Source organism: Cricetulus griseus, chromosome 7 (assembly GCF_003668045.3).
Source record: "Cricetulus griseus strain 17A/GY chromosome 7, alternate assembly CriGri-PICRH-1.0, whole genome shotgun sequence".
In the NCBI taxonomy this organism is placed as follows: Eukaryota; Metazoa; Chordata; class Mammalia; order Rodentia; family Cricetidae; genus Cricetulus; species Cricetulus griseus.
The window spans coordinates 96,506,557-96,518,820 of record NC_048600.1 but is presented as its reverse complement, the minus strand read 5'-3'; the positions used below and the strand labels follow the sequence as shown (position 1 = coordinate 96,518,820).

The window sequence follows — 12,264 nt, the reverse complement described above, 5'->3', positions numbered from 1 at the left end:
TTAAAATGTGATACATAGATACAGCGGAATTTTTTGGTCCATAAAAACATTTTATCATTTGCAGGAAAATGGATACAATTGGAGATGCTAGTATTAAGCAAGTTAAGACAGTCTCAGGCAAATGTATGTTTTCTCTCATTCCTGGTTCCTAGGTTCTACATAAGTATATAAAGTCAGGTATGGGGCTGGAGGGATGGCTCAGAGGTTAAAAGCACTGGCTGCTCTTCCAGAGGTCCTGAGTTCAATTCCCAGCAACCACATGGTGGCTCACAACCATCTGAAATGAGATCTGTTGCCCTCTTCTGGCCTGCAGGGATACATGCATGCAGATAACTGTATACATAACAAATAAATAAACTTAAAATAAAATAAAGTTAGGTATGTATATGACATCAAAGCAGAAATAAGCTTTGTAGGGCAAGAAAGGGGCACTGGGGGCATAGAAGGAATATTTCAACATATAATATATACTTATATGAGAACTTTAAAAATAAGTAATTTTTTAATGATTAGTAAGAATTTTTTTTTTTTTTTTTTTTTTTTGGTATTTTGAGACAGGGTTTCTCTGTGTCGCTTTGGAGCCTATCCTGGCACTCGCTCTGGAGACCAGACTGGCCTTGAACTCAGAGATCCGCCTGCCTCTGCCTCCCGTGTGCTGGGATTAAAGGTGTGCACCACCAACACCGGGCTGATTACTAAGAATTTTTAAATACGTATTTATTATATATAGTGTTCTGTCTGCATGTACACTTTCATGACAGAAGAGGGCACCAAATCTCATTATAACTGGTAATAAGCCACCATGTGGTTGCTGGGAATTGAACTCAGGACCCCCGAAAGGGCAGCCAGTGCTCTTAACCTCTGAGCCATCTCTCCAGTCCAATAAATAATTTTTTAAAAATACGAAAATGATAGAAGTAAATAAAACACAACAGGAAATTTAGAAGATGCTGAAATAAGTTAACATTGCTCACAATGAGTATGTATGTACAGGGTAGCCTAATTTAAAATGAGTTTGGCCAGACCTGGTGACACACATCTTTAATTCCAGCACTCATGAAACAGAGGCAAGGAGATCTTTGTGAGTTTGAGGCCAGTCTGGTCTATATAGAGGTCTAGGCCAGCCAGGGCTGCATAGTGAGACCCTTTTTCAAAAAATTAAAATGAATGCAGTTTTGCAAACAGATTCAACCAGGAAAGAGGTGCTTTGTTATGTGTGGAAGCCATGCTTATTCCTTTTTAGAAGATGCAAACTGAACTCTGGCTGCTCACTTGAAAAACCCCAAGTTTCCCCACTGTATGGACCTGATTCACTCCCTGAGGTCAGACCTTAGCTTGCTAATCTGCCATGACATAGGCTCTTCTTGAGTCCTTATCAGCCTTCCTCAGTGGGTCAATGTTATGAAGGCTGAGGGATTCTGGCAGAGTTCCTGTTCCTCCCAGGCAGATATCACAGGGCAGCAGGGCCCTCAACAGCAGGCAAAACATTCCACCCAGAGCCAGATGAGGAGCTGAAGCAGCAGGAGGAAACAAGAGCACCAGGTAAAGAATTGCTTTTCTAAATCTCATCATTATGTTGGACATAGTTCAGGTCTGAGGGTAGGAAGGGTTGGGTATAGATAATAGTCAAGGAGACATTTGGTAAGGACGATGAGGGAGAAATTCTCAAGCTGGTGGGGAGGATGCTCAGTTGGATCTAGACCCTCAGAACACTCCGTCATCTCGTGTAGTTATGAGCATCCAAATAACGTCAATGAGATGGGGAGCTATGAGACCACACACGGTGATAGTCCAAAGCCACTTAGGTTTGCCATATAGACCCCACCAATGAAAGTTATCAGGAAGGCAACCTGAAAACAACGAAGCCATTTCTAACAGAGCTTCAGAAATTGGAATGGAATTGCTCTGGACTGTGAACACCCTCTGCCGGTCCTGTGTGCAGACAGCATATGGACACTCTGGCCCAGAGAAAGACCACTTGCTTCACTTGAAAAGTAAATGTTCTACTTTACAGTTAACTTTCTGGAATGCTTTCTTTGGAGCTCTGATTTCTTGAGATGGCTATTCTCTAGTCTTAAAACAAAAGGTTGTTGATCACAGTTTAGCAACCAGGCCTCAAAGGCTTTGGCACTTTTCCAAATCTTAGAGGCTCCATAGTACAAAATTAAACTAGAAAGGAAGGCAAATTCCTGCCTCACATCACACTGTCTGTGACAAATTCACACTGTCTGTGACTTTAGAAGATGTGTGAATAGCTAAAGCAATTTCAGCATTTGGTCTTTAAAACGTATAAAATAGCATATGAAATACCAAATTTTATGTGTTGTGTACTTTTTCTGGGTTTTTTTTTTGTTGTTGTTTTAAAGATTTATTTTATGATTATGTATACAGTGTTCTGTGTGCACATATGCCTGCATGCCAGAGAGGGCACAAGATTTCATTACAGATGGCTGTGAGTCACTCTGTAGTTGCTGGGAATTGAACTCAGGACCTCTGGAAGAACAGTCAGTGCTCTTAACATCTGAGTCATCTCTCCAGCCCCTACTTTTTGTTTGTTTGCTTGTCTGAGACAGGGTCTCATGTAGTCAAGGCTGGTATTTAACTTACTATAGCAAGGAATGACTTTGGAGCTGACCCTCTTGCCTCCATCTCCCAATAGGATTACAGTTGTGTTGGGATTACAGTAGTGTGTCCATACGTAGCCTCAAATGCTTGCTCCTCCTGTGTCAGCCACCTGAGTGCTGCCATGCCCAGACTGATGTTTATTTTCATAGCAAGACCTACCATACACAAACTCCACTACCTGTGTTTTTCACTGCTGCTTTTCTTCCCTTTTGAATTATGACTAGAGCCCCGACTTCAGCTTCTATTGATGTACATTCTTTGTTTGTTTGTTTTGTTTTGTTTTTTTGAGACAAGATTTCTCTGTATAGCTTTTGGAGCCGGTCCTGGAACTTGCTCTATAGACCAGGCTGGCTTCAAACTCACAGAGATCAACCACTGCCCGGCATTTCTGCACATTCTTTAACTCACTTAGCTCCTTCACTAGCCCATTCCCCTTATATTTGGACTTATATTTGGTGCATCCCAAATTTAAGCAGAAATAGGCTGAAGTTTTCAGCAACTTAATTTATTTCATTATGGAAAACTATTAAGTATTCACTTTTAATTTTGGCTACTCTTGTTGGAAAGTCTACTTGGCAACATTGTTCAAAAACAATGGGAAAAGCTAGACATTCAGTTCCTAGTCCCACTAAAGGATCTTTTAAAAGACTATGTTCAATGTTAAAATGTATCTCCAATAATGTATAGCCTTAGAGAAAATATTGTCATCTCTGAACTTCTCACTAATACAGAAATATTTATGTCCTGGTTATATGTAGGAACACCCCTCTGCTATTATTGGGAGTGTGAAAAAAAAATGCCCTATGCTGAGATCACCATACATTTGGGCAAAGTGACTTTGGGAGAAAAAAACAGGAAGAAGATGACCAATGGTTGCTTGAAAAGACATGAGAACTCAAGTATCATCCAGGCTGTCTGTGCACTGCTGAATTCTGGAGGAGGCGTGGTCAAAGCAGAGATCGTTGATGAAAACTATAGTTACCAATGCCACGGGCTGGGGCAGGATTTGGAAACTTCCTTTCAGAAGCTTCTTCCATCAGGTTCACAAAAGTATCTTGACTGTATGCAACAGAACCATGACCTCCTGATTTTTGTGAAGTCATGGAGCCCGGATGCCTCCAGCCTTCCGCTGAAGATTTGCAGCTTACGCTCCAACTTATACCAGAGAGATGTGACCTCTGCCATCAACCTGAGTGCCAGGAGTGCCCTGGAGCTTCTCAAAGAGAAAGAGTCAAGAGCCCAAAGAGGTGTCCCCAGGGTGCACTCTCAGGAATGCCTCCTCAGAAGATCCATCCAGGAAGAAGAAGATATTAAGGTGTGTGCTTCGGAATTTTTTAAAAAAGATAAACTCAATTATAAGGAAAAGCTGAACTTCACAGAGTCAACACATGTGGAGTTTAAAAGGTTCACCACCAAGAAGATTGTCCCTCGGATTAAAGAGACGCTGGCTCATTATATTTCTGCATTTGCCAACACTCAGGGGGGATACATAATTATTGGGGTTGATGATGAGAGCAAAGAAGTTTTTGGATGTAAGAAAGAAAAAGTGAACCCGGAATCACTAAAAACAGAAATAAGAAACTGCATAGAAAAGTTGCCAACGTATCACTTCTGTCGTGAAAAGCCCAAGGTGGATTTCACAACCAAAATTATGAAGGTTTACCAAAAAGAGGCCCTATATGGTTATGTCTGCGTGGTTCAAGTAGAGCCCTTCTGTTGTCTCGTGTTTGCAGATGACCCGGATTCCTGGATCATGAAGGACAGCAATGTCAAAAGGCTGGTGGCTCAACAATGGGTGGACATGATGCTGGATATTCAGCCAGGTAAAAAAAAGATGAAAGGCAGTGCAGAGGCTAAGCGCAAGAACCCTCTCCTTCACCTTTTGAGGGTGTTCTGTCATGTAGTTTAGTTTTAAAAACCAGAAATGTGCTTTTGTTTACAAATGCACTTCCACAATAATGTTCTTTTTCTAACGGCTTAGTTATGAAGACTCTGAATCTCTTTGAAATTAAAAAAAAAGAAAGAAATTTGGATTTCAGTCTTTTGGGGTCAAGTTATCATATATCATCAGCCATGAAGTAGTGAGTTCCTTTTTTTTTTTTTTTTCAAGACAGGGTTTCTGTGTAGCTTTGGAGCCTATCCTGGCACTCACTCTAGACCAGGCTGGCCTCGAACTCACAGAGATCTGCCTGCCTCTGCCTCCCGAGGGCTGGGATTAAAGGCGTGTGCCACCACCACCTGCCTATGAGTTTCTTTTCTGCATTGTAAAACCCTGGTGACAAAAAATGGCTGATTTTCTTTGTGTACATGGAATAGTTTCACTGGAAAAACAATCTTCAGAGAACCCCATTTAAGAATGACACTGCAGGCCGGGCGTTGGTGGCGCATGCCTTTAATCCCAGCACTTGGGAGGCAGAGGCAGGTGGATCTTTGTGAGTTCGAGGCCAGCCTGGTCTCCAGAGCGAGTGCAAGGATAGTGCCCAAAGCTACACAGAGAAACAAAGAATGACACTGCACTACGTTTTGGGAGTAAAATTCTCTCTCCCTCCTTCTCTCTCTCTCTCTCTCTCTCTCTCTCTCTCTCTCTCTCTCTGTCTCTGTGTGTGTGTGTGTGAGAAAGAGAGAGACAGAAAGGGAGAGAGAGAAATTTGAACCATTTCAGTAAATAGTTCAGTAAATCTAGAAGCATATATCTTAAACTATCCGAGGCACCACAACATGAGGGGAATGAGGCAAGAGCAGATACTCCGGGGACCACCGGAGGGAGGACCACTGGTGGTTGTACAGCCCTTACATCTTATTTGGCAGTCAGCCTTGATGCTTCCTATTCAACCCATAAAAGACTTACAAATAAACTCATTCCTTACTTGCAGGATCAGATGCTCCAATTTGATGAAAGACCTTAGATCACACTGGATACAGATATCATTCATTACAAACATCTTGGCATCATCCTTTGTCTTTTCCTAAATTTGTTTGATCTATTTCCCCAGGGAGATTCCCCCTCCCCTTTTATTTTTGTTGTTGTTTTGTTTGTTTTCGAGGCAGGGTTTCTCTGTTTAGCTTTAGAGCCTGTCCTTGAATTTACAGAGATCTGCCTGCTCTACCTCCCAGGTGCTAGGACTAATGGCATGCTCCACCCCCTAACCCCACCCCACCCCCAATCCTTTCCCTTCCAATTCCATCTTACCTTAGATGGAAACTAAAAGCAACTGTAACCATCAGTTACAGCCTGTGCTGCCGTATGTTGGCTTACAGCCAACAGGGCTTTCTCCTTTACTCCATCCCTCCTGTAGGTGGCCGACAAGGTTTAAGGCTTGCTTGCATTATTGTGCCTTCTCTCACTCTCCTAGAGCTTTAAATAAAAACTGTGCTTCAACATGCTCTTTGCTGACATCTAGTAGCTCCCTTTTCTTCTTACAGGTGAACTGGCACCAGGATTTTAGAGGTGGAAGGTAACTCAGGGACCATCACCTCTTGAGAGACAGGAGAAATGATACTTGTTTGAAATGAATTACCCAGTGAGGTGACCTACTGGAGACCCACAGAGCAGTTCCCAGCCTCCTTTCCTGCCATGCACAGCTGTGTGAGGCAGTGCAGGACGTCTCTCCTGTTTCCTGTAGAAAGAACAGTCACAGAGTTCTGCCATGTATGATTTTTCGTTTTATCCGAAGCCTCTTTCTATATATTTGTTTAGATCCTTCCAGCTTGCCCACCACTGATTACAGTGCTCATCCGATTTCACCAGCTTTGCCTGCACCAAGAAGGCCAGCATATCTCACAAAAGTCCTGGGATATAAGGGAACTCTGCAGCGCCGTTTGTTTCCAGGTACACCCATCTCAGTTTTGGTTTTGTTTGACTTTTGAGACAGCATCTCACTATGCAGCCCAGTCCAGGTTTGTATATTCCCTCTTCATCACGTCTGAGGAGATTGTTTTTATACAATAAAGCATAGCTCAGTGGTAAAATGAATTTGCCTAACAAGGTCCTGAGTGTGATACCCAGCAATGAAAAAAGAATTAAGTTGGGGGGAATTAATAGAAAGCAATACAAATCTTTTTTCTTAGGGAGTGTCAAATGTAAGATATTAGCAGACATAATGGTCCTACAATTACACACACACACACACACACACACACACACACACACACACACACAGGAGGGGGGAGTCTTAAATCCTAGTTCTCAATCTCCATCAAACTTCTATATGCATTGAATTCCAACCACCTGTGTCTTTTAGTCTTCAAAATGGAAAGTGCTGGAGTTCCTTGGGTCTCTATCATAAGAGAACTATGTCATTTTTAATATAGAGGGGGGTCAGACGGCTACACAAATGCCTTCTGAAGGAAAATTTCTTCAGCTTTAGCACTACTGACATTTAAGTCATACCACAGAGGGAGTGCTCTGTCCCTTATATGAGGTTTAGTTGTATCCCTAGCTTCATTAGATGCCAGTAGCCTCCCTCCAGTTGTGATAATCAAAAAGTCCCCAGACATTGTCTCAGCTGGTGAGATGGCTTGATGGGTAAAAGACAGCTGCCACCAGGTTTGAGAACCTGAGTTTAATCTCTGGGCCCCAATGGTGGGAGAACCTGGAAGTTGTCTTCTGACCTCCACATATACTGAACACATCTCACACACACACACACTCACACACATGTAATAGTAAAATAAAATGTCTTCAGAACTCTGTTAAGAGTTACTATTCTGCCTGGCTGTGGTAGTACACACCTTTAATCCCAGTAGTAGGGAGACAGAGGCAGGAATATCTCTGAGTTCGAGGCCAACCTGGTCTATAGAGTGAGTTCAGGACAGCCAGTGCTACACAGAGAAACCCTGTCTCAAAAAGCAAACCAACAACAAAAAAATTACTTTCCTAAAAGATGACACCCCCCAACCCCTGCTTTTTCTTTTTTTTCCAACACAGCGTTTCTCTGTGTAACTTTGTCATGAAACTGACTGTAGACCAGGCTGGCCTTGAACTCAGAGACCAGCCTGCCTCTGTTTCCCGAGCACCCCCACTGTGCAGCCTAAAGAGGACTCTTACTTTCCCCCAAAGCACCAGCTCCACAGAAAGCCCTTAGCAGGAAGGGATGCCTTTCCAGCAGCTGTGTGTGTGTGTGTGTGTGTGTGTGTGTGTGTGTGTGTGTGTCCGGGACCGGGAAAATTCCTGACAGCTTCTCCCCTGCTAGAGTTGCTGGGCGTGGGATGCCAGGTGGGGAGCCTCTCATCTCAGCCTCGGGATGTTCTCTTTGCAACAGGAAAACCATGGTTCCGAGGCTAAAGTAGTCCTTTTCTATCAGGTTGCAAGAGCAGCTCTGTGCTTTCTTTCTTTCTTTCTTTCTTTCTTTCTTTCTTTCTTTCTTTCTTTCTTTAAGTTTTGCTAACTTCTATTCCTTCAATTTTCAGTGACACAGGCAAGCCTGCAATTTCAGCCAGAATCCCTCTGTAAAAAGCTGTTCTCAGATCACAACGGACTGGAGGGCTTACTGAAGGCACAGATACATCCTTGTTCTCATGGGATTGTGATAGTTTCTAGAAGCTGGGCTGGTGATATTGGTTTAACGAAAGAGCAGAAGGTCCTGTGTGATGCTCTCCTGGTAGCAGTCAACAGCCCTCTGATACTCTATACGATCTTACCAGACCAAAGTTGGAATGGAGGCTCTAACTATACACACAACACCGCCCTTCAGTTAAAGCAGCAGCTACAAACTCTTGGCGGCTACTCAGGGAAAGTGTGTGTCATTCCAAGGCAGATATACCTGACCAGAAGAGGGCCCAGACCTGAACAGTCCCTTGTGTGCTACCCCCGATCCTACACACTGTCTAGCAAAACGGAAGTGGAAGGTGTGCTGCAAGCCCTTGTGGGAGTCTCAGTGTGCTCCAGGTCAGTGCTGAGTGACCAGCTGGGCTGTGAGTTTTTCAAGCTTCGTGTAGAAGAGCAATGCAACTCACTCTCCCAGAGCCTTCAGGAAACCCGGGAATTGTTCATCCACTGTTTTCCAGGAACCAGGAAGACAGCTCTAGCCATAAAGATCACGGAGAAAATCAAGGATGTATTCCACTGCAAACCAAAAGAGATCCTCTATGTCTGTGGAAATGACTCCCTCAGGGATTTTGTGATGTGAGAATTTTACCATCTAAACTTCGGGTGGGGAGCGGGAATGGGAGGAGGCTTTCAGCACAGTCACAAAAGTAATTTATTTGAGTTGAAGATTTAACAATGCTCTTTCACTTGCAAGTGCAAAAGCCTGAGTTAACACAAATTTCCAAATGTGGTTGAGCTCTAGAATGGGTAACTTATATTCAACCCCAAACAGGCGAAGGATGCTTGTCAGTTGTTTGTTTTTTGAGATAGTCTTTCTCCTTAAACTCAATCCTCCTGCATCAGCTTCCTGAGCATTAAGAGTATAGAGATACATACACTGCCATGCCCAACTGTGCCTCTATTTATAACAGAAACATTTCCCCAAAATCCGTGTCCTTAGATTTAAGAAAAGTAGAAATGAACCTGCCTAGCTGGGTGTTGGTGGCGCAAGGCTTTAATCCCAGCACTCGAGAGGCAGAGGAAGGCAGATCTCTGTGAGTTCGAGATCAGCCTCATTTCCAGAGTGAGTGCCAGGATAAGTTCCAAAGCTACACAGAGAAACCCTGTCTCAAAAAACCAAAAAAAAAAAAAAAAAAAAAAAACAAGAAAGAAAGAAATGAACCTGCCTTACTTTAAATAACTTTTTGCTGGATAATTAATGTTTTGGGTATTACAATTAGTCACTATATCTAACAGGAATTTAAATACACTTTAACTTTGTTTATAAAACATATTCACATATTTGAGTTATTCTGCACCAGTAATTTTAGAAAACATGTAAATTTAATTCTGATTGAAACCACTAGCTTTCAGTGTAGTAAACAAATTGACAGACTTGACAGAATAAACAATGCATTAGTATTATAAGGTCGGCCTCATAGGCTGAAGGTTGGTTGGCAAATATACTTCAGGGAAGGAGACTCTTGACTGTACTAAATTGTTAGGAAGTCAGGTGTGACAATGCATACCTGGAATTCCAGCACTGGGAAGACCAGCTTGGCCTACACAATGCGACCCTATATAAAAGCAATACAAAAAAAAAAAAAAAAAAGCAAAGGATAAACAGTAGGAGAAGTGAATGAGATGGGGGGGGCCTCCCAGGCATAGGGCACAGCAAGGTCAAAGGCAGTGAGGAGCGAGATGTAACTGGAGTCCAACCAGAGTGTGGACCTATGAAAAAACGGTGATGCTGGAATGTCTACAGATGTTAGATTATGGAGGAAACTGCTAGGGGCCAGGAACATTATGGAGCTCTGTAGGAAAAATTTTAGAATGTCCCAGTTAAAACCCCAATTGCCAAATACCTATCAAGGCCCTAATGTGAGGAAGGTATGGGGTCAGCTAAAAATTGGTGCTTTCCTTCAAGAGCCACGCAGACCAAGCTAGAAGAGAATGAGTGTAGTTACAAGTCAAGGCAGAGAGTAAGCCCCAGGAACTGTGTACAAAAAGTCTGTGAGGTCAACCTATTGAATCCTTAGAGGAGACAAGAAGCAACCAGATCTGTGAAGTATGTTTGTGTAGTTTATATGCATGCTACAATGTACCACAAAGGGAAATGGACCAGAAAGAGGAAGACATGTGGGGGGTTTCTTTGTTTAAGTCTTCTTGAAGGAACTCAGAAAGTGGTGTTTTTCTTACCAAAACCCAAATGAGTTTCTGATTTTTGTAAGACAAGTAAAGAAACATGCCTTGCTTTAGATGAAATTTGAAATAGCACATATCTCTTTTCATGTATAGATTACGATATGCTTGTTGGAGACTGTTCTCTAATCCTAGTAAAAGGACAAGTTAAAGGAGTAGGAACAGGCATGAGTTACTTTTAGGATTTTCTTTAACTGTATTGATCTTGTCTTCTACTGCCAAGCATCACAGCTGGACCAGTAGAAGCAGCCAGCTTTCCTAAGTTACTATTTTTTGAGACCAATTATTGCTGTGTAGGCTAGGTTGGCCTCTAGTCATTATGTCGTCCAGGCTGGCCCTGGACTCAGGATCCCCAGCCTCCTAAGTGATGGGATTATAGACACAAACCACCCAACTGTCTAACTACTTCACAGTAAAATTTCACATGGAGATTTAACCAAACAATCTCCAAACTCATATTCTATCTGTGGGTACCTTGGAAGTGGGGTGGTTTTACTGCACTGCCTCCATTAATGAATCCGTCTGCAAAGGGGAATCAGCCTCTGTTTCCAACACAAAGAGTAAGGAAAGCTTCCGCTATTTTTGTTTTTATGCCTGAAACCCTGTTTATTCTTTCATGGTTACAGCCAACAAGTCACCTGCCAAATTGTGACCCAGAGGACCTTCATGAGAGAAGAGTTCCCAAAAATTAAACACATCGTGATGGATGAGACTGAGGATTTCTGTAGGAGATATGATGACTGGTACATGAAGGCTAAGAGCATCACCCACCCAAAAGTGAAGGGGGCTGCAAGTGAAAACCTTCACCATGGGATCCTCTGGCTTTTTCTGGATCCTTTCCAAACCCATCATGCAGATGTTAGTGGCCTTCCTGCCCTTTCTGCTCAGTTTCCTCGAAAAGTGATCACCAACGAGATCCACTGTGCTGTGGAAATTGCAAACGTAATGAAAGAAGAAATGAAGAGGATCCAAGAAAGTCCACCCCCCAACATATCTCCAGACATTCTGGCAATGTTCCAGGAGGCTCCCTATGAGGAAGCAATGTGTGCCCAGGCTCTGCCTGGTGTGTGTGAAATCAAGGCTAACCTGACACTAGAACAAATAGCCAACTATGTTGCAGAAAAATGTCACAGCCTGTTCCACGAGGGTTATCTGCCCAAAGACATTGCAATTCTGTACAGAAGGGAAGACAGAAGGCAGTATAAGGATGTGTTGCTCAGAACAATGGTCCAGAGAACAACAGAGGTTGCATTCAGCAGTGCTGCGGATGTTTGTAGTGATGGCATCGTTTTAGACAGCGTTCAGCAGTTTTCAGGCATGGTAAGGAATATTGTGTTTGGGCTTAGTCCTGAATGCATGCAGTCAGAGGGGGCTCATAAACTCTGTTTTGCCTCCAGAGCCATTAAACATCTCTACTTGCTGTATAGTAGGAAGACAGCCTCCTAATGACTATTGTAAATAACACAGGAAGCTAAACAAGAGCAATCTCTCATCCCAGATGGGTGGTAGCTACTTCCTCTTTAATATTACAAGTGAAGCCATGAAGGCACATTGTTATGGCCTGGGGCCACAGCAATGGTTTTTTTGGGGGAGGGGGAGGATGGGTCACTCTACTAGTGGTGGCTGTGTCCTTTGCTCAGTCCACTTCTTTTTCCTGGACAGTGACAAGATAAGTACAATTAGTTCTCTGCCTCCACTTTTCCTAACTCAATCCATCATTTATTCTGTCATCCAAATATCCTAAAATAGAAAGCAGATTTTATGAAATTCTCTGCTCCAAGGAGTCCCAGCAGCCTGTGGATGGAGTGAGTTTCCAAGGCTTCTATGGTGCTTGTTTCCTCTCCTGATTCCATCCTGGATCATGCCTCCATCTCCCAGTGTTTCTAATGCACTCCAGGCTTGTAGCTATG

At 43.0% G+C, this 12,264-nt stretch overlaps 1 protein-coding gene across 1 annotated transcript; it reads left to right on the top strand.

Annotated features, from left to right (window-relative positions):
- The first annotated feature begins 3,421 nt into the window (after positions 1-3,421).
- Slfn14 (schlafen family member 14) lies at positions 3,422-11,800 on the top strand. Its single transcript, XM_035448134.1, has 4 exons — positions 3,422-4,448; positions 6,323-6,454; positions 8,035-8,749; positions 10,981-11,800. The coding sequence occupies exons 1-4, from the start codon at positions 3,422-3,424 to the stop codon at positions 11,798-11,800; spliced, it is 2,694 nt and encodes an 897-aa protein (XP_035304025.1).
- Positions 11,801-12,264: the final 464 nt, after the last annotated feature.

Bases quoted from the DNA above. Each gene is read 5' to 3' on its own strand.
- Slfn14 (XM_035448134.1), top strand. From the start codon at position 3,422: ATGCCCTATGCTGAGATCACCATACATTTGGGCAAAGTGACTTTGGGA. The intron at 4,449-6,322 runs GTAAAAAAAAGA...ATATTTGTTTAG, and splicing joins GATGCTGGATATTCAGCCAG to ATCCTTCCAGCTTGCCCACC. The intron at 6,455-8,034 runs GTACACCCATCT...TTCAATTTTCAG, and splicing joins GCAGCGCCGTTTGTTTCCAG to TGACACAGGCAAGCCTGCAA.